Source organism: Callorhinus ursinus, unplaced genomic scaffold (genome assembly GCF_003265705.2).
Source record: "Callorhinus ursinus isolate GAN/ISIS: 27379988/994484 unplaced genomic scaffold, GSC_fseal_2.0 scaffold3, whole genome shotgun sequence".
In the NCBI taxonomy this organism is placed as follows: domain Eukaryota; kingdom Metazoa; phylum Chordata; class Mammalia; order Carnivora; family Otariidae; genus Callorhinus; species Callorhinus ursinus.
Genome location: NW_027397065.1, coordinates 26,672,935 through 26,694,374, shown reverse-complemented (window position 1 = coordinate 26,694,374; position 21,440 = coordinate 26,672,935). Strand labels below are relative to the sequence as shown.

At 41.0% G+C, this 21,440-nt stretch overlaps 1 protein-coding gene across 7 annotated transcripts in view; it reads left to right on the top strand.

Annotated features, from left to right (window-relative positions):
* The window catches only part of EPB41L4A (erythrocyte membrane protein band 4.1 like 4A), a 240,266-nt gene that overhangs the window by 146,945 nt on the left and 71,881 nt on the right, over positions 1-21,440 (top strand). For all 7 annotated transcript variants that reach the window (XM_073889192.1, XM_073889201.1, XM_073889195.1 and 4 more), the window contains 4 exons: positions 410-498; positions 1,086-1,149; positions 17,886-17,977; positions 19,308-19,385. In XM_073889192.1, coding sequence (XP_073745293.1) covers positions 410-498; positions 1,086-1,149; positions 17,886-17,977; positions 19,308-19,385 — 323 coding nt within the window. The remainder of the gene's footprint in view (positions 1-409; positions 499-1,085; positions 1,150-17,885; positions 17,978-19,307; positions 19,386-21,440) is intronic.

The following is a 21,440-nucleotide window of genomic DNA, read 5'->3' as shown; positions in this document are numbered from 1 at the left end:
TACCTGGGCCCCTTCATTACAGATTCTGATTTAACTGGTTTTGGTAGCACCCAAGCACCAGCATATTGAGCTGCCCAGGTGATTCTAGTTCATGTGCAGCCAGGGGTGAACAGCACTATAGATGCAGTGTGGGCTGAGTTGATCAGGGGTCTGACTGGTAGCCCAGGTTCTTTTGATGAACTGCAGTTACAAGGATGAATACACTAAGAAAACTTTTCAGTAAAAATTTGAAAAAAAAAACAACAACTAATCATACTATCATACCTTAGCTAGCTTTCTAAGCTAATGTTTTTGAAAACCTAGACCCAGTATTAATGCAACATATTATGTTGTTATGGCCAATTACAGTTTGACAAAGGGCTTTGACATGAATAAATTCATAGTTATAGGCATATGTTTGTTTTTGCAGGGGGAAAACAAATCTGAGTATTTCTTAGGATTAACTCCAGTTGGTGTTGTTGTCTACAAGAATAAAAAGCAAGTGGGGAAGTATTTCTGGTAAGTATAACTTGAGGGCAGAGTTGGTATGAAAATTATACGGTCTATGTGCTTGGCTTATGGGTCTTTGTTAGTGGAAAGAAAACAGGTACATTTCCAGTGGTTGATAAATAAATGAGTGAAACTGGGTATAAGTTTTCTCCCAGTGCATCTTAGTATGTATTTTCTTTGTAAATTTTAGGTACTGTGATTCTGGACTCTCTTGTCCATGCACATTGGGTATGGTAGGGTTTCCTACCCATTCCACTGTGTACTGATGGGCTGTGGGCCCAAGACTCCTCTGAGTTCTAATGCTAAATGGGGGAGGACTGTAGCCCTACGCTGTGTCTGGGAAGGCAGTACTGGCCAAGGGCCTGGGGATTCCAAGCTGGTCTGTATCTACTAGAGAAGCACAGGAGAATGAGAATGGAATTTTGTTTAGGAAGGTGTCCAGACCAAATGACTTATAGGGAGCGCTCAACAGTTACTGTAGCAGTCTATAAAGGAGCTGCGATGAGCCAGCCTTTTCCCTCTGGGAACTTCTCTGAATTGCTGAAAGATTAATTCTTACAAACTGCACCACCACCACCGTCTGCTTTGTTTTTTAGGCCACGGATTACAAAGGTTCACTTCAAGGAGACACAGTTTGAACTCAGAGTGCTGGGAAAAGATGTAAGTTTTTGTTGAGCACTCAGCTTCACTGAGGCAGGAAGTCTTGTCTGTCCGTGGGTAACTTAAAAGACATTGTGAAGTAAAAGTGCCGTGTTTCCCCAGCTGCAGCCATGTGGAACCAGATTAATTGACTCATATACACAACTTCTCAAGGGAGGGAAACGGAAGTGAGGAGAAATGAATGAATTGCTTATGGAAACATGTCATTTTAGTTTGAGCAAAGGGGGGGGGAACCCTTTCTAGGGCACAAGAGAGAATAGGAGGTGATTATCATTATTAGAGTAATTTGCCTAAAAGTACTATCTATGAAGGTAGGATTCATATCCTCAGAAGAGTGCAGCCCACATATAGGATAAAGAGTGTCCTAATTTTGTCCCAAAGTAAATTAAACGACCTGTAGGGAGTCATACTTCTGTTCTTTCCCTAGTTCAGCATGATAGATAAACTGGAGGGGAAATTCTGGAGGCTTTTAAAGGAGCGTGTAAGGCAAGGGTGCAGAGATACTGACCTTCTCCCTACAACTTGGCAGTGTCCTCCAGGATTGTTTGGGTAATGGGCACAGTATTTGTCAGAGCCTGGAGGTGCTTTCATGCCTTGACAGGTGGCTTTTAAGAAACTGTGCCCAAAAAGGCAAGGCTGTGAAAGCTTCCTTTTAATCTGTGAAAATAATGCTCCCTTGAAGTGCTGTTATTCTAATTTGTATTTATGGGATAAATGAGTGAAAATAGGATGTACGAGAATCCATCCTTCTGTCTCTTTGCTGGTGACTTTATGTAGACCAAAAACCTAAGTGGATGGCATTGAATTGACTTTCTGATGAGATGTCTGTTGTAAAAACGAGGTGAGTAGAGCCTGCGCTTCCGCATCTCCATATGGAGATGCGGGAAAGGAACGGCAGTGACCGCAGGTGGAACTCGGCGTTGGGCAGAGGTCTCCCCGGCAGCAGGCCCTCACACACTGCGGAATGATCAGTGAACTGCTGGACTGAGATTATGTACTGTCCAGCTGGAAAACCTGGTCTTTCTAGAAAAAAAAAATACAATGATCCCTCCTTGAACTGTGACAGACTGCCATTTATTGATAAAATTAAAATTGGATTTTGAAATGAGTTTTAATTTGTAAGGATGGGAAATTCCAGATTTTTACAAAAACGATAGTCCAAACCAAACACCTCATAGTAGTTTGTAACAATCTATAATTTTCTTCAACTCCTGATTAGACACATCAATCTTAAAAGATGAACTGTAAGATTGAATTAAAATCATCCAAAAAGTAGAACAGCTGATTAGGTAGTAGGGCCATTTGGTTTTCTCCCTCTCCTGCCACTGGTTTCACAAGACTTAATGCAAGGAGTAAGGTCTATTCAACATGTTGAAGATACTGTTTCATGTTTTTAATAGGAATATTACAATAAAATAGTAAGACTTTTCATGGAAGCATTGCTATTATTTATGGTCACGTTCCCCCTTATACCTAAGTTATTTTTGTGAGCAAGGTCCTTTGTTCAACTACTTTTATGTTATCATTAGTGTGCCTCAAAATGTCTTCTGCCTCAGGATAAATATTTGGTAAAGTTGCAACTAACTTGAACTTTCAGCTTCTTATATTTTTCATTATTAGGAGAAAACAAAAAAACAAAATTGGTATTTTTCATGTTACTCTTTTTTAAGAGATCTTATTTATTTATATGAGAGAGAGAGAGAGAGGAGAGAGCATGAGTTGGGGGAGGCGCAGAGGGAGAAGCAGGCTCCCGGCTGAGCAGGGAGCCAGATGCCAGTTTTGGTCCCTGGACCCCAAGATCATGACCTGAGCTGAAGGCAGACGCTTAACTGACTGAGCCACCCAGGCGCCCTTCATGTTACTTTTTAATGGCAGTCTCCATGGTGTGGCCTCGTCTGCTACACACTCAGCCCTGCCTCAGTCCCTTCAGCTTGGAAAAGGAGTGGTTTTTGTGGGCCGCCTGAGACACCGTGTCTCCTGGGTCGTTAGCCTGGTGTCATCAATCTCTTGCAAGGTGCTGAAGTCAGGCTTGAATCAAAGGGATTATTATTTTTTTATAAGACATTAATTTAACCAAAGTACTCCGTTTTCTGAGTGTTCTTGCTTTGCAGTATGTCTTCTTTCTCCACCAGGGTATCTCTCTTTGAGGCAATGATTTACATAATGGTAGAATTAAGTTGGTTATTATGGAGATCTAACTGTAATCATAGATTAAATATGAAAGCCCCCTGAAACCTATCACCTGGACCAGTAGTCATAGCTTGAAAAATGGTTGAAATGCTTATTCTGGTTTTCTGCTCCACTGGTCCAGTCAGAGAGACATAACTCAGTATGCTCAATGCTGTTAAGACCAAATTCAGATATTCAGTTCCCAAAACAACAGCAATGTCCTACAGATAAAAGATTTTTCCTGGTGTCATGCTATACCACTAATACTGTCCAATTCTACTTTTTAATATTAACTGTGTCCAACAAATCAACATATCTTAATAAATACAAAGAATGCATTAGTATGTACTATGTATCTCTTCCTTTGCATCCACAAGTAACGATCTCCTCTTTCTCAGATACAACCTTGATGAGTTTAGTGATTCATTTTGGAGAGAACAACAAATAGTTGTCTGCAACTAAAAACCGATTTTTTTTTTTTTAAAGAATTTATTTATTTGACAGAGAGAGACACAGCGGGAGAAGGAACACAAGCAGGGGGAGTGGGAGAGGGAGAAGCAGGCTTCCCGCAGAGCAGGGAGCCCGATGTGGGGCTCGATCCCAGGACCCTGGGATCATGACCTGAGCCGAAGGGCAGACGCTTAACGACTGAGCCACCCAGGCACCCCTAAAAACTGATTTTGTAAACATTTATTCCTCTGACAGGTTCAGCAGCTAATTATTATAAATACTTTTATGGATTATTTAAGCTTCAAAATAGGTGCTGTGACTTCAGTAATACCTCCCAGAAAGTAAAAACTTTTAGTATAAAAGTCTCCCATGACAATTTTAGAAAATCTGGGAAATATGTTATAAAGAAGAAAATGAAAATTACATTTTAAAATTCAGTGGTAACGATTATTATTTTGGTGCCGTCCCTTTCAGATTTTGCCCTGTTAGCACAAATGTATAATATATGTACGTTTGTATACACATGAATACATGTCATCCCTTGTATGGTTCTGTACACAGGTTTTATATTTAGTATCATATGATAAGCATTTCTCCTCTTATTATATTTATTCATATGTGCCTGCACAGTGTTTGATAATGTGTTTTAGTTTTACAGGTTTGACCATTTTTTCTTAATTTCATGGATCAGTTTTTCCCTCCTGTTGTATCTTATAATTGTTTTCTGCTGGTAGACGTGAAAGCTGTGGAGTTTTATGTTGATCTCAAATCTGGCCATGTTGCTGAATTCTTGTGTGCTAGCCAAGAGTTCTTAATTTGATTCTCATAAATTTTTGTAGGTATATAATTATATCATTTGCAAGTAAAAATAATTTATTTTCTCATTTCTGTTATTTATGTTTCATATTTTATAGTGTTGGTCATCACTTATAGAAGAGTGTTAAGTGATTGAATAAAGCATCTTTGGTTTCTGATTTTAATGAAAATATCACTATTCCACCACTTAAGTATTAGCTCTTGGTTTTAGGAACATGTGTTTATTATGAGGGGTTTAAAATTTTTAAAAGTCTGTTATCAAATGGTTGCTTTTCACTGAATTCCTTGAGAGTAAACATTGTTGCCTGTTCACTCATTGGGCAACTAATGCTTACTTAAGAACTGCAGAGGCGGGGTGCCTGGCTGGCTCAGTTGGTAGATCAGGCAACTCTTGATCTTGAGGTTGTAAGTTTGAGCCCCATGTTGGGTGTAGGGATTACTTAAAATCTTAAAAAATAATAAATCAATAAATAAAAATAAAAAATCCAGACGAGAGAGGGTAGTGGCTCAGACCAGGGTAGCAACATTTCGAGTGCTGAGAAACTGTTGGAATCTGGATTTACCTACATGGTTTCATGGATGTGGGGAGGTATGAGAGAGAGAGAAGTCCTGGTGACTTAAAGGTGTTTGGCCTGAAAGGCTGGAAGAATGGAGATGCCATCCAGCGGGGTGGGAAAGGCTTTGAGTTGAGCAGGTTTGGGGAGGAAGATCAGGAATCCCATGTTTAACAATGTTGCATTTGAGATACCTGTTATACATCTAGGTAGAGACATTTAAGAAGTGAGCTCTAGGAGTCCAGAGTTTGGGACCGAAGTCTGGGCAGGATAGTGAGATTTGATAATCAGTGACATATCCTGGTATTCGGAGCCCTGAGACTACATGAGGTCATTAAGAGAATGAGTGCAGATGAGAAGAGGAAGAACCAGAAAAAGAGGCTGGGAAGCAATAACCAGGCAGGTAGGAAGAATACTGATTGTATCCAATTTTGCCAACTAAAAATCACGTTTTATGTCAAATCATGCTGATATGTCAAATCAGGAGAGGGATGAGAATTGACTGCTGAATTTAGGAATGTAGGAGGTCATTGATAAGACCATTTTCAGTGGATTGAAGAGTGAGCTTTATCTCAGCAGTTCCACTCTTACGTCTGTGCGCCCTGGAGAATCACAAGGGACGTATATCCTTACTGTAGCACTCATGTGGAAGAAAAACACCCTGGGTGGGGGGCACCTGGGTGGCTCAGTTGTTAAGCGTCTGCCTTTGGCTCAGGTCAGGATCCCAGGATCTAGGGATTGAGCCCCACATCAGGCTCCTTGCTTAGTGGGGAGCCTGCTTCTCCCTCTGCCTCTGCCTGCAGCTCTCCCTGCTTGTGCTCATGTGCTCTCTCTCTGACAAATAAATAAATACAATCCTAAAAAAAAAGAAAAAGAAAAACACCCTGAGAGGAGTCCATTATTAGGGAATGACTCCCCACTCCCCAGTGCATGCTACTTAAGGAAAAAAGCAAAAGAGGTAATAGGAGGAGTGGAACTGGAGAGGGTCAATGTAGACAACTCTTTTGAGGAGTTTTGGCACAAAGAGGAACCAGGTAGGAAGAAGGCTGTCAGGGGAAGTGGGTCAAGAGGGTTTCTTTTTTAAGTTGGAAAAATAATAGCACATGTATACTCCGATAAGAACGATCCAATATATGATAAACGCTTGATGATGTGGTAGGGGGAGAGAGAATTGCCGGAACGATATTCCTTGAGTGGGCGACAGGGGATGACAGCTGGTGTATAAATAGAAGGGTTGGTTTGAGAGGGCGGTCAGGACAGTTGATCTCTGGTTAACAGGCATGAAGATGGAGCATGGGAATGTAGATTAAGGTAGCTGGGTAGTTCTCTTATGATGTTCTGCTTTCTGTTTTGAGGGAACTAGGTATTAAGGTCATCAGCTGAGGCTGAAGTTGGGTAGGAGGTGGTGGGGGTCTGAAGGAAGAAGAAGGTATGAAATAGTAATTTTAGAGAGAAAATAGACAAGGCACCTGTGGTTTGGTGATATCCTATGATAGCCTGGTAGTACAAAGGGTGCTGAATTTAAAATGAGCCCACTCATGGTATGCTTTTCTCCACACACATTCAGTAGCGCTGGTGCAGACATCAAGCAAGTGGAGAGTTGGTTTGGTGAAGAGAAGAGTACAAAGAGAAGGGCTAGGGAATTAGGTGAGGCAGGGGAGCCAATCCAGGGGTTTATCATGGAATTGAGACTGGGTAAGGAAAGAGCGAGAACTGTGAAAGAGGGGTGGGGTCTGGTGGCAGGAGGTCCTGGTTGGAGGAGTTGAAAGCTTGGTGGGGGTGGAGAAGTGGAGGGAGTAAGCTGGAGAGACGGGGTGGTCAGAGGGTTGGGTGCTAGGCCTTGAGATCACAGAGGAGCTTCAGCTATTGTAAATGGGAAGTTATCAGGCAGGGGTTCTTACCTTCTTACCCCCCCCACCCCTGGGCTGTTTGGCAGCATCAAGAGACAGTTTTGGTTCTCACGGTGCAGGATGGGACAGAGAGGCTCCTGGTATCTAGAGGGTAGAGGTTGAATGTGCTGCTGCACATTTTACACCATGTTGTAAATGGACAAGACACATGTCAGTCGTGCTAAAGCTGAGAGCCCTGCTGTGGGCTTGCAAGCACGGGAGTGAGTGGTTGGGATAGAGAGGAAGACAACAGCACTGAGAAGTTCAGGGAACTGAGAGGTCTGGGTGTTGGAGGCATTGTTTCTATTTACATATTGAAATTTCCAGTAATTAACACAAGAGTAGTATTGGAGGGTGTGACTGACTGCAGTAGCTTTGGTGTTTGAGGGAGAGGACTTTCAGGATGACAGCCACCAGAGAGATGGCAGGTGATGGGATCTGATGAGATCCCAAGCTGGGAGTTGTAGGGGAAAGAGGAGAGAATGGTCCAAAAGCAGCCTTGGGGAGCAAGCAGGAATCTTCTCTACTCTCAGGCCCACTGATATGAGGACCTGGGACAAGAGGCAAAGTTCCCACTCCAGTGGGCTGCAGTTAAGACAAGTCCTCGGGGGAGAGCCAGGCTTCTCCTGGCACGCCAGGGTGAAGGCAGTATAAGAGAGCAGATGGCGGGGCCAAGGGATTTTACTGATGGGAGACCATCAATTCCAGAGGGCATGAAGGAAGGGTTTCAGGAGTTGGGTGGTGGGGGGGTGTGGGGGTGTGGGGACAAACTGGGGGAATTGCTGAGTATCATTTCGAGGTTACTACGCTCAAGAGAGCGTAGTAGATGGGGTCCAGTGGATTCAAGGCAGATGAAGGTGGAGAGGCTGTGGATGTCTGAAGGGAGTGGGGTTTGTTTTCTGTGTCTGCTCCTCTCTGCTGGTGGTGGAGGTAGAAGGCCTGAGGGAAGGGAGATGGTCCCAGTGCACAGTTCAGTCTCACGTGTTGTGGAAGAGGGCCTCTCTTACTTGTGTGGTGGCTGGGGGACTTGAGCACGGGTGGGGGGACTGGGTGATGCCTCCAGCCCTGAGCCTTACCTACCGCGAGGAGAGTGGCTGCCTCATGGAGCACAGAGGAGGTAAGAACGGAGGCAGACACCCTGATCAGGGGAGGTGATGGGAAGGCAGTCACCACAAGGATGGAGCGAAGTGGGCAGATTTGGGAAGCACTGAGGAGGTAAAACAGCTTCCGATGGGTAGCAGATGGAATGTTTTCGTGAAAACTCAGGAGGAGTTGGGATCATATCCAAATGCCTTGGTTTCATCAACAGGGAGAGTGTGCAGTCCCCAGCAGTAGGCCCAGAGGTTGGCCAAAGGCCTAAGAGATTGGCCCCCTTTTCCCACCCGAGATTGGCATGTATATTTGTTGAATAAATGAAAAAAATGAGGCTGTGATTACTTTTATGTGTAACACATCATGAAACTAACCTCAGCCTAAACTTATCCAGCGTGACAGGATGTCGACCCAAAAGGTTCCTGGCAAGTCTGGCCACAGGTAATTAGATCCACTTGGCCGAACTCTTTGAGAAGAGTACACGGGAAGTCTTGGTGGCCAGGAGTTGTCACTGTTTATCAGCAAGCCGGGGAGGTCTTGCTCACGTAGGCTAAGGGTTCCTTCACGTTGTAAGTGCAACTATAGATTTAAAAATATTCTTTTTGTATGAAAATAATTCAAAATTTACAAAAAGTGGCAAAAATTAAAATATTGCAAAGAACATGGTCATGTACATTCACCCACTTATATTCACTCGCTGTTAATGTTTTACTGCATTTCCTTTTTCATTTCTCTCTACACACACACACACACCCACACACACACACACACACGTGCACGTACACACAATTTTTTTCTGAGTGATTTGAGGGTTTTCATGTGTGACACATCTCTAAATAATTCAGTGGGTATTTCCTAAGAATAGGGATGCTCTCTGATAGAACCGCAGTACAATTATCAGCTTAACAAGTTTATGTTGATTTAATACTTATATCATCTGCTTTCTACATTGCAGTTTTGTTTAGCCTAATAATGTCCTTTATAGTATTTTCCCTCTCCGGTATAGAATCCAATTAATCTTCTTTCTTTATTTTTTTTATTAAAAGATTTTATTTATTTATTTGAGAGAGAGAGAATGAGAGCACGAGAGGGAAGAGGGTCAGAGGGAGAAGCAGACTCTGTGCCGAGCAGGGAGCCCGATGCGGGACTCGATCCCGGGACTCCAGGATCATGACCTGAGCTGAAGGCAGTCGCTTAACCAACTGAGCCACGCAGGCGCCCCAATTAATCTTCTTTAATCTGAAACATTTTTGTAGCATTTTTGTTTTTTATGACATCGACTTTTTTTTGAGAGAGAGTCTGTGTTCTCAGCTGGAAAGCCGCATAAGCGGTTGTGCCCTCCTTAGGGCATCGCATCTGGAGGCACGTGATAATCATCCATCCGGTGTCTCTTGGTGGTTAGACACAGTTTCATCACCTAGTCAGGATGTTGATTTGATTTCCCACTGAACAGTTAATTGTTTTTCTTTTTCCTCCTTTACAGTTAATGAGTAATCTGTGGGGAGATACCGTAATTCAATGCAAATGTCCTGCTCCTCTTCAAAATTTCCCTGTAGACTTAGCATTCATTAAGGATTCTTGCCTGATCTGATTTTTTACTATGATGCTGGTAAAATGCTGATTTTCTAGCTCTTCCACACCCCTCACATCCATCAGTCAGCCCTTGGCATTCCACTGTAAGCAAGAGCCACACCTTCTCTCTCTTTTATTTATCCTATCAGCATGGAATTACTAATCCCCCCCCCCCCCGGGGGTTTATAATACATTACTGTGCCTAACTATTTTGGTACTCAAGTTGTCCTAGATGTGGTCCTTTAATCTGGCTCCTGTGCCCTTTTGACCTAACCCTATCGTTTTGTTGGTCATTTTCTTCCTTTTTGGTACAATATGGTGTTTTAGGTGCATCTTGTATCTACTCTGCACCTACCCTACATCCACCCTGTTACCAGCCATTTCTCCAATGAGCCCTGGTTCTGTTCAGAGGGGACGGGTCAAGATCTGGGTGTTAGGTGTGGTCATTGCTACTGGGGTGACCTTAATTTTTGGCTTTTTCAGTGGACAGAGCTAAGGAATACACACATGCATGTATCCATTTATAAATCCATAAATAATATGTGTGCATATAAACATGCTCATACTCATTGTAGAAATCACGAGTTCACATTGTATCTCCAATTTCCCCCATCCATCCCCACGGCATTCTTTCTGGCCTTCCCTCATTTCATATTTGTATGTCTTGAGAAACTTGGCTCCCAGCAACAGAAATACATTTACTTATTTGCTCAATTGTAAAATATATCTCAAATAGTTTCAGATTTGCTTTGTCTAAACCACAAAAATTGACAGTTGTTTGTAGTTCTTTCACTCACATATACCATCTTGCCAAGACTGAGGGCATATAGTCAAATGCTGTGTTCAGAATGAACTTGGGCTGGCCCTTCCTTCCTGCTTTCCTTATTCCTGAGATTTTGGTATTCATTTGTGATCTGGTTAGGTTTACTTGTTTCAGCTTTAGGTCCCCTTCATATTCTTATTTATTTCATTTTATTTTTTGAAGATGTAGAAGATTAACATGCTTCCAAAAGTCAGAACTGTACAAAAAGGCACAGAAAAGTATCACTAATTCCCATATTCTTTCAATTCTGTTTTCCCTGCCCTTCTTTGTAGGTAACCAACTTTAGTAGTTTTATGCTTCATCCTTCTTGTGTTTCTGTTTGTACAGATAAACATATTTAAAACATTTTCTTTCTTTCTTACCCAAAAGATAGCACACTATTATATGCCTTTGAACTTCTTTTCACTTTCACCCAGTAATACCTCCTAGAATTTCTTTATTATCAGTCCATTGAGAGCTTTCTGGTTCTTCTGTGCAGCTACATAGGACTGCATTGAGTGTGTGTACCATCGTTTACTCACCCAACTTCTTATGCTTAGACAATTTAGGTAGTTTTCAGTAGTTTGCAATTAAAAATTTTCCTCCAGTGACTTTGTGCATATGTATTTTTATATTGTGGAAGGAGTATCTTTGGGGTAAATTCCCAGGAGTGGATTGCATGGCCAAAGTGTAAGTTCATGTATAGCTTTGTTAGGTATTTCCATATCCCCTCCTCCATCTTGAGTTTTTCTGCCACTTTGCATCTCCACCACCATGTATGAGCGCACCGGAACTAAGGTGTAATATTCTCCCCTGTGCATTCCTGAGTGCGGCTCCGTTAGTAATATTTGGATCCTGATGCCACACAACAGCTTGGTTTGGCATCTCTCGGGTTCGGAGATGGATGCTAGCCGTGTGGTCAAATAGCATGGTTTAGGTCCAGGCCTCCCACTTATCTAACTTTGGACAATTCACTGAGCAACATTTAACCTACATTTGTTTATTTATAAAATGAAAACGACAAAATCTGCCTCACAGGGTTGTTGTGAGGTTGAAAGCACCTAGTCTGAAGTTGGACTTAAAATAGGCTCCTGATTTATGTCTCTGAATTGGAATTGTCTTGGCCTCATGCCACCCAGAGCTACTGAAGCTTTGCACAGGAAGGGCTCAGGGAGCACCTTGTTCTGGACCAGTCTCGGCTGGTGAGTAGCTTATGCCAAGGCAGGAAGGGGAGTGCAGGTCTCCCAGGGCCATGCATTTTCCTCTGCTTCACTTGCTGGTATGTTTGTTGACTTTCTCTATAATTAAAACACATGGACCACATATTTGGAAAAAATTTTAAAATTCTGCTATGAAACATTTTTAAATTGAGTATCAGTAGGTCTTACCAGAGATGCCTTCATTTTAAGAAGCTTAAATAACGTTTGTTATTTATAAATCTATAACATTTGTAAACTGGGAATAAAGATTATCTTTACAAAAATAAATCTGCAAAAGACAATTACATGATTTCACTCATGTGGAATTTAAGAAACAAAACAAAGGAGCATAGGGAAAGGAAGGGAAAAATAAACTAAGACAAAATCAGAGAGGGAGACAAACCATAAGAGGCTCTTAACTATAGGAAACAAACTGAGGGTTTGCTGGAGGGGAAGGGGGTGGGGGGATGGGGCCACTGGGTGATGGACATTAAGGAGGACACCTGATATAATGAGCACTGGGTATTATATGCAGCTGATGAATCACTGAACTCTACCTGTGAAACTAATAGTACAGTACTATATGTTAATTAATTGAATTTAAATAAAATAAAATTTAAAAAATAAATCTGCAAGTAGATGAGAGAAATGTCAACATGTTGGTAAATGCTGTGGTTTCTCTAAAGAGAAGGTGAGGAAAAGAGAGTAAAACAACAAAAGCCAACCATCTGGATTCCTGCGTTTGCATCTGTGCATTTTTTCAAGTAGGAAGCAGAATAAGCTCAACATAATAGTTTTCAAAGTTTACTGAAACATGATATAAATATTCTCTAATGTTTTGGCTCATGTTTTCTCTTTCTGAATTTTTGGGAGGAAATGAAAAAGAAGCACACAATCTAACACATCCTTTCCAGTGCTATAATTTATGTTTCTGTGAGCTAGAAAGGGTTACGTGCAATTATTCATCAACCAATCAATCTATTCAGCTGTAAAAGAGGTAAAAAGGTTTTTCACATTTAGTATATATTTTGGAATAGCACCCACACAGCTGACAAAAAAGTACTGGAATATTTTTGCTCTTTTTGTTCTTTTATTGTAAAATGTATATGCAAGAAAGGAAATTAATTTGATTCTCCAAGTGCTCTGCTGATATACACAGTGATTTTTAATACAAACCATATTATATGCATTTCAAAAGGAATTTTTAAAAAGTAACTGGTGTGTGTGTGTGTGTGTGTGTGTGTGTGTGTGTGTGTGTGTAGGGGTATGTATGTATCATGTAAAATTTTCTAATCCAGAGTACTAAAAAGTCCCTTTCTTGAAAGGAAGTGCTCTGCTCATATAAATCGGGGAAATAGCAAGTACCTTACCAGCTCTTGGAGACTGCCATAGCACATCCGCACATGAGCAGATCTGAGTGTTTAATCTGGTGCTGCCCAGTTGTTTGACCACCACACTCTCTGATGCCAATATTAGAGGACTCTAATATTGTAAGAAAGACTCTTTAGGGAGGCTTATGTAAAGAAAAAGCTTGGGGCGCCTAGCTGGCTCAGTTGGAGGAGCATGCGACTCTTGGTCTCGGGGTTGTGAGTTTGAGCCCCATTTTGGGTGTAGAGATTACTTAAATAAATATAAAAAGAAAAGAAAAAGCTTGAAAGAATGCCCTTCCCAAATAAGAAGATTGTTAGTTTGCTTTGTGGCAGGGCTCACGGTGAATTCTTTATTGAACTTGGGAGGCCAGAAGAGAGAGCAGTGGCAAACACGGGGACAGTCACTGAAAGAGACATTGTGCCTGCTTTCATAGCTCAGCTTTTAAAACCCTAGTCATTTGGTCTCACCATTTATAATGATGGCATTTTTCAAAACACCATTTTGGGATATCTCTTTGGTATCTGTTTTCAGTTCCACCCCTTGCCGGCCTTTGCTTGATCAGTAATGAGGTTATTGCAGTCATGTGCTATCAGCCCTCTGAAGATTTTGTTTCTCCCCCTAGTGCCTAAAGTCAGTTAAAAATTGCCAGGTAGATATAAATCTTGTTGAGAATGCACATTAAAAAACAAACAAACCCACCATACTTTAGACTTTTTTTTTTTAAAGATTTTATTTATTCACTGGAGAGAGAGAGAGACAGAGTACGAGCAGGAGGGAGGGGTAGAAGCAGACTCCCCATTGAGCTGGGAACCCAACTTGAGACTCAATCCCAGGACCTGGAGATCATGACCTGAGCTGAAGGCACATGCTTAAGCATCTGAGCCACCCAGGTGCCCCATACTTTAGACTTGTAATCTTCATACTTATACTTTTATCCTCTCCTCTGCTTCTGTGGATCACTGATGATCAGAAATCTCTCTGCTAGGGGACTTTCCAGTATTTATGAAATGACTGCATCTTACTCTTGTTAGAAGTTCTAATCTTTTAAAAATATTTACCTGTGCAGTATACCTGAGGTTGCTTCTCTGACCTTGGAGGTGGGACAAACATATAATAGGATTGAGAAGATGTTCACCCCATAATTCTAGCGAGCCTGGGGAAGGCAGACTGTCCAGTTGGGGCTGCTTCCCAAGACAGCAATGGAAGAACCAGTAGAGCATGGACTGGCTGTGGCAACAAGGGTCAGGCTTGGGAGAGGCAGTGAGAATCAGCTGGGCCCAGGGTGAGTGCACTATGTAGCTCATAGTGGATGTGAGCCCCTCCAGGACCTTTCCAGTAATCTCAATACACTTCAGAGAAGCCGGGCTGAAGTAGATTTATTTCTTGAAGCTTGCAAAGAGAAACAGCCAGCAAAGACGGGAACAGAAACCAAGAGATCCAAGGGAGTTGGGTGGGGAATTCATTGATATGATACGGGTCCTGAATTCTCAAAAATGATAGGACTGGGAGTTTGAGCCACGTTTACCTAGGACTCCAAGGTGCAGTGAAACCCCTACATGGTATTCAAGTTACAGGTGATTTAAACTTGCTCAGTTTATAAAATAAAAATATTATAAAAACCTGTATTAAAAGAGGATTCAAGGGGCACCTGGATGGCTTAGTCAGTTAAGTGTCTGACTCTTGATCTCAGCTTAGGTCTTGATCTCAGGGTTGTGAGTTCAAGCCCTCCACTGCACTCCATGCTGTGTGTAGAGCCTACTTTAAAAAAAAGAGAGAGAGAGAGATTCAGAATATAGCTTTTTTTCTGGCATGAAATGACAAAAATTGAGTGCTTTTGCCAAAAGCAAACCGTTGGTGCTTGGATAAAGTATTTTAGCAGTGGGTTGGAATGAACCTCTGAAGTTATCTACTCACCTTTTTATGAATGAATGGAAAGGTGCTAATTGTCCATGTCTGTAGGAAAAGGTTTAGTAGGAGAGACCTTTGTGATGCCGCATCAGTCCCATTCATGCCAGTGGTTACTGTCAGTGGCAAAAATGCATGGAATTTATTCAGAATTCTTGGTTTCTTTTTTACTTATGTTAACCCTCCTTTGAGTATTTGGATTATCCTGCTAACAGTGGGATAAAAACCAGGCAGCTGGTGTTACAGCTCTGATTTAATGGAGAATGCGTTCATACTTGTCATTTGCACATGGCAGAAGTAATTAGGAGGCCTGTGGGAACCTCTTTTGTTCCTTTAATATATTTGTACCCAAGGAAACTTGAGAAAACCCAATTCTGGTTGGACTCTTAAATACCTTTTCTCCTGTCATGAAGTGATGGTAGTTAAAAAAATATATATTGGATATCCTGTGGCTGGGTCTCTATTTAAAAAGAAAAAAAATATAGACGCTTATGTGAAGAATAAAATGAAAACCAACTCAAGAAAAGTTTGAGGGGATTTACTTTATTTTTAAGATTGAATGTTTTTTGTTTCTCCTCCATTTTTAGAAATCTAGAGTATGTGCCATTAAATAACTTTCTGAAAATTTGTTTTCAGGTATGCAAATCCCACCTTATTTGCTAAAATTTTAGTACAAGTATCAGAGTAGTACTCTGTCACAGAGTAGTCTTTCCCAGCCACCGTTACTTGTTGGTGATAACGTCCAGTAGGTCCTGGCCCACGTGGTGCTCTAGGTGTTGAAAGGCACAAGAAGGTGGGGTGTAGATACTGAGGTAGGTGGTGGCAGGGGGGGAGGGGACAGCCTATCCTGTACTCGCTTTATCTTGATCATTTATCCTGATACAATGTAATCACAAGCAAAATTATTTTAAAATAAACGACCTGTGCATCGTATTTTTGGGTAATCCAGTGACCTGAAAAACATGTACACACATACACACACACACACACACACACACACACACACATACACAAAGAAAAAAACTCTTAATAGTGGTTGCCTGTGGGGAAGGGGATTAGGAACAGTGGTGGGAGGGAGATTTTAGTTATCCATGTGTGTCCATTTTGGTAACTTTTGGCATCTGTACCATGTGTGTATATTTTATATTAAAGAAAGAAAAGGAAAAGGAAAAAACCCTCCCCTCTAAGCATTTTTCTCTCCTGGTAGGATATTTGGTTCCCCACCCTGCACCCAAGGATCTTCTGTCATTTCCTGGGTACCCCCTCCCCCCATTTCTTTTGCTTTTGAAGAAAACCCTTTCTGAATTCATTGACTGTTCTCCCTTATCTCTAATTTTGTAATTCCTCCCCCTTTCATGCAGGGCACTGAAGATTTCTTACCGTGAAATGCAGTCACCTCCTTTCAAACCCCGTTTGACCTTTGCGGGTCCCTTGAGACTTGTGCTCTCCTCCCAGCCTCTGGGACATCATTGCCTCCTGGTCTCTTTTGACCCCTCTCACTCCATCTCCACAAGCATCCTGGCTATGGTTTTATCTTCCCCCACTTCATTCTGTCTCCCTGAACAATCTGTCTTATGCTCTCAGGTGAAATCATCTCTGTCAGCAGGGATGGCCTGTCTCTTCAGTTCAGTGCCTGCAGGTTTCCTGGACTGCTCAGGTATTTAGTTCCCCATTCCATGGGCACCTCAAAATCAAAATCGCCTGAGCTTCCTATCCATTCCCTCACCATCCAAATCCCCAGTTTTTTCCACTTGCTGTATTTTATTAGGTAGCATTCCCCATGACAGAAACCTGGGAATTGTCTTAAGTTCCTTCCTCCACTTCACAAGGTTTTGGAATTACAGTTGGCCTTGCCGTAACATGCATATATTGGCTCTGTTGTCATCATACCCTTTCATCTTATAAATAAACTTCTAAACTGGGCAGCCTCATTCCAGATGGACTTGGAAGAAATTTCATGCATATAAATGTTCTGTCTTTATTAAAAGGTGGGGAGGATCCTTTCAATTACTCCTCTGCATTGCCAGTTTTGTGTTTATACATCCATAGAAACCTCATTCCAGGGGCATTTCTGCATTTAAGACTTGAGTTTGCTAATTTTGTCTTTGATAAAAAGCAATAACAGAACTTCACCGAACTTGTAGTTTATTATCTGAGTACTTCTGTTGTATTTTGCTTGGTTTCCTATTCAGTCACTTAAAAAAAAAAAAAAAGTATCTTCTGCACAAGTAGAATGACTTCTTATCTATTAAATGTAGGTAAGTATCCATAGGATTAAAATAATAGTTGAAATTTAATGTATACCTATTGTGTACTTTATATCTGTCATATCATTTATTTATTTATTTATTTATTTTGTCACATCATTTATTTCACCCAGTAACTGGGTGCAGAATGCAGAAGCTCAGAGACATGATTTGGACGTGCTTGGATGACACTGCTGTGGTGGTTGCTCCTCGCATGGGCCCCTCTTGAGATTCTTTAGTCATCAGTTTAAATGGGGCCTGTATAGTCCTTAAAAATAATCCAGTTAAGAACTGGATTTATGGGCATCTCCTTTTTATTGGGAGTTGATTTCCACACAGTTGGTGTTGTCCTGTTTGGGTGCTCATTTATGATAGAAATGTTTATAGTTCTTCCATGCCATGCCCCTGATTATCCGTGGTCATGGGGTGACACAGAAGCAGGTGATAAAGGTGATGTCACTAAGATTTACATGGAACTTACATTTTGTAATTTTAATTATTGAAGGTGGTTTTAAGGCAACATTCCAAAAATCGTTACCAGGAGATAATTGGTTTTTGTTTTATGTGTTAATAATTTCTCTGCTTACTTGAATTTTTGGTAACTAGAAGGTGGCTGTCATCTGAAGAACATTATGGTCAGTAATTCATGTTCTCTCTCTTTTTTCTCTTAGTGCAATGAAACCTCATTCTTTTTTGAAGCTCGAAGTAAGACTGCTTGCAAGCATCTTTGGAAGTGCAGTGTAGAACATCATACGTTTTTTAGGTATGTTAATGTGAAAGTTTTATGCATTGTTCTAATGAAAATTGATTTGTTTTTATAACAGTAATTCTTTTCTGTCTACAGTAGAAATTTAGAAGTGTTTCTCTTCTGTTAATTTTTTTCAGCCACCTAATTTTCTGGATCATATTAACACACACACACACACACACACACACACACACACAGATACCTTCTTCTTTCCTACTACAAGAAAGGGTCAAGGACTTTTGTATATATAAAGAGTGAAGCTTTGGTATTGGTGGAAATGAAATGTTCTGAGGACATACTGAATTTGAAATGCCTGTTAGCCATCTAAGTAGAGATGTGGAGTAGGCGGTCGGGTGTACAAGGCCTCTTGGAAAGACCAAGGCTGGCCGTGTAAACTTACTGGGTAATTAAGGCACAGAGGACTGGATGAAGTCATCTGTGGCAAAAGTGAGGAAAGAGAAGCAGATAGCCAAGGACTGAGCTGTGGGGTCTTCCCAGCATTTAGAGGGTGGTAAGAACCAATGAAGGAGTATGAGAAGGAGTAGCCAGTAGCCAGTAAAGTGTATGGAAAAAGTGGGAACTAGGGAGGAAAATGTCCTGGTGAATAAGAAGCTGGCAGCTGCGTTGCATGCTCCTCGGAGGTCAAGTGAAATGAGGATAAAGAATAGACCCTTGGATTGTGGCAACACTTCTTGTTTCACATCCTTATGGTGTAAAGATAAAACCACATCCTCTCAGGTAACATATTAAGCTTTATTTTTTGCTTTTAAATTTAAAGCTAGATTAATTCTTCCCCTAATTCCTATTTGATGTGCATGGAGCACTTCCCCCAAATAACATGATGTTCGAGAAGTATTCTTATACAGTGACCAGTGTCCTTCATAGAGTTTATACTAGGTGAGGGATGTGGCCCAGTGGGTCTGAGACATCGCCACTAGGCCAGTGGGGCCTGAGCCAAGGAGCTCCACATGGAAGGTGTCTCTCGAAGGTACCCTGGAATGGGAAGTCCCGAAATAGAAAGAACAGTGAAACACCACATCAGATCTGCCATGAAAACCATGGCATGGGTAAATCAACATAGTGACAAAATCCTTTTTTTTTTTCTTTTGTGACAAAATTCTTAAGTAGAGAAAGTATTTGATGTATGTAAAATCCTAGAGAGTGGTTGTATTTCAAATTTTAGCTTAAAATAACTGATAATTATCTCCTGCCAACATGTAGAATAAATAAAATATTTTGACTAGCTGTGAAACAGTGTTGCACTGTATTTTCTTCGTAGCTTTTGCTCAAGTGTTGTGTGAGTATTTATGAATCCTTATCTAATTTTTTTTTAAAAATTTATCAGAATGCCAGAAAATGAATCAAATTCATTGTCAAGAAAACTCAGCAAGTTTGGATCCATGAGTTATAAGCACCGGTATAGGTAAATGGCATTTTTTCCTTGGGGAAGGGTGTGTGTATGTATGAATAAATACATATTGAGGTCAGTTGTCCACATACATGCACATTAAAGTTTATGACTTTAAATCTTTTTTTAATTTTTCTACAGTGCCCATGAATTTCAAAAGTGTAACAGTTTATTAAAACTTTCTTGACGGGGGTGCCTGGGTGGTACAGTCGCTTAAGTGTCCTAACTCTTGATTTCGGCTCAGGTCATGATCTCAGGGCCTGGAGATCGAGCCCCTCTTTGGGCTCCACACTGGGTGTGGAGCCTGCTTGGGATTCTTTTTCTCCCTCTCTCTCTGCCCCTTCCCCACTCTCCTCTCTCTTTCTCTGTCTCCCCTATTTCTAGAAAACAAAAAACAAAAAAAATAGCCTTTCAGGTTTAAGCTTAGGGCTTTTAGAATGTAGTAAAGCTTATTATCTTCAGACATTCGTTTCAATACAATTATCACTTTATTTTTAATTATGTTGTGATTATGAAACAAAGTAGATATCCTGAATTGTAGTTGAATGGTGTTCTTAGGACATTCAGTTGATCCCCTGTTGTAACACAATGTGTACTGTATACTGTGGATCAAATCATGTTCCCTACTGCATAAAACCTACATGTAGCAATGCTGTAATTATATCTAAACTTTACTGAGCAGTAACTAAGTGCCATGTATTGTGCTAAATGTTTTCCAATCACTGCTTCTTTGAATCATTGCAGTCTTCTTAACATTATCCTCCTTAATATGTGAGGAAACTAAGGTTCAGAGAGGCCAAGTCACTCTTCAAGGTAACCCAGCTAGGAAGCTGGAAATTTTTATATTGAGAAGAACTGATAGTCAGTATTTGGGCTGTTTTTCCAGTTGGGGCATAAAACATTTTTAGGGTTATCAAGAGAATGTGTAAATCTATCTCCTTGTCACTAAAATGAAGCTAGTGAAAAGGCATCTGTCAGTGTTCATGCTATTAAAGTTGTAATTATGCTGCTTAACATATGCTGTAGTCGGTTTCCACAAATTTACCCATACCTGATTTCTCAAATTTATTGAAATGCAAATGTTGTGGCTACTGGGAATTATTATTAGAAACTTATTGGATTTTGCATATTAAATATCATTTCTTCCGAGAATGTAATTAAAGGTAACCTTTGCAGAATTGGAAGCTCTGCTAAATCTGTTCTAATTTTGTGGATGGTATTAACTCCCTAGTAAGTCTTAATGAAACCCAAATCTCCATGTCTGTATGTAGGAAGTATTAACATTACACCATCCCTGGAAGAAAGATGTTTCAGCCCACTGCCCAGAGCTAGGCTCACGCAGAGGTGGGTCTCTGACTGCTGGGTGGTTGCCAGCCCATGGACTGTTAATTGTTGAAAGAGGAAAAGCAACCAGCCTTTAACAAACATATGCTTACTCCTTTCTTGAAACATTCTGGAGAAGCTGTAGAATAAAAGCAGAGCGCTGGAAACACGGGCAACCCCCTCCTCTACCCGGCAGGCCTTCAGAGCATCAGGGATAAAGAACAGCATGACAAGTGGCTGTGGTGTGTGAATGTGGGTGTCTGCGTGTTCTGTGTGTATAATTGTGGATGTATTTTTAGTGGTGTGTGTGTAATGGAGGAAGACAGAGTTCTAGCCTTTACACTCTTTCCTGCATCTTGGGGCTTGCAGAATACCAAGAAGATTCCAACACCTTTTAGAAAAATGAATTCTTATGAAGGAAAAAATTTGATATTTCTAGTGATCTGTGACTGCCAGTCCTTTCAAAAATTCAAAATTTGTGGGTAAACTGAGTTGAAATCCAAAATCTAATTCTTTTGTTATTGTTTTATTATCAGATAGCAATAATTTGAAATAGGTACTGATGAAATATTTTGTTATACACTGAGCGCTCCTTTGAGCTCCTCAAAAACTAACTTTGCCTTCACCTGTTAAGTATGTAGGTGACTCCTGGTTAGAATGAATGAGTTGTATAGACTTTATCATCCAGAAGTGAGAATTAGGCCTGAGAAATCCCCCTGGGGACCCAGGTGACCTTCTTAGAGGACT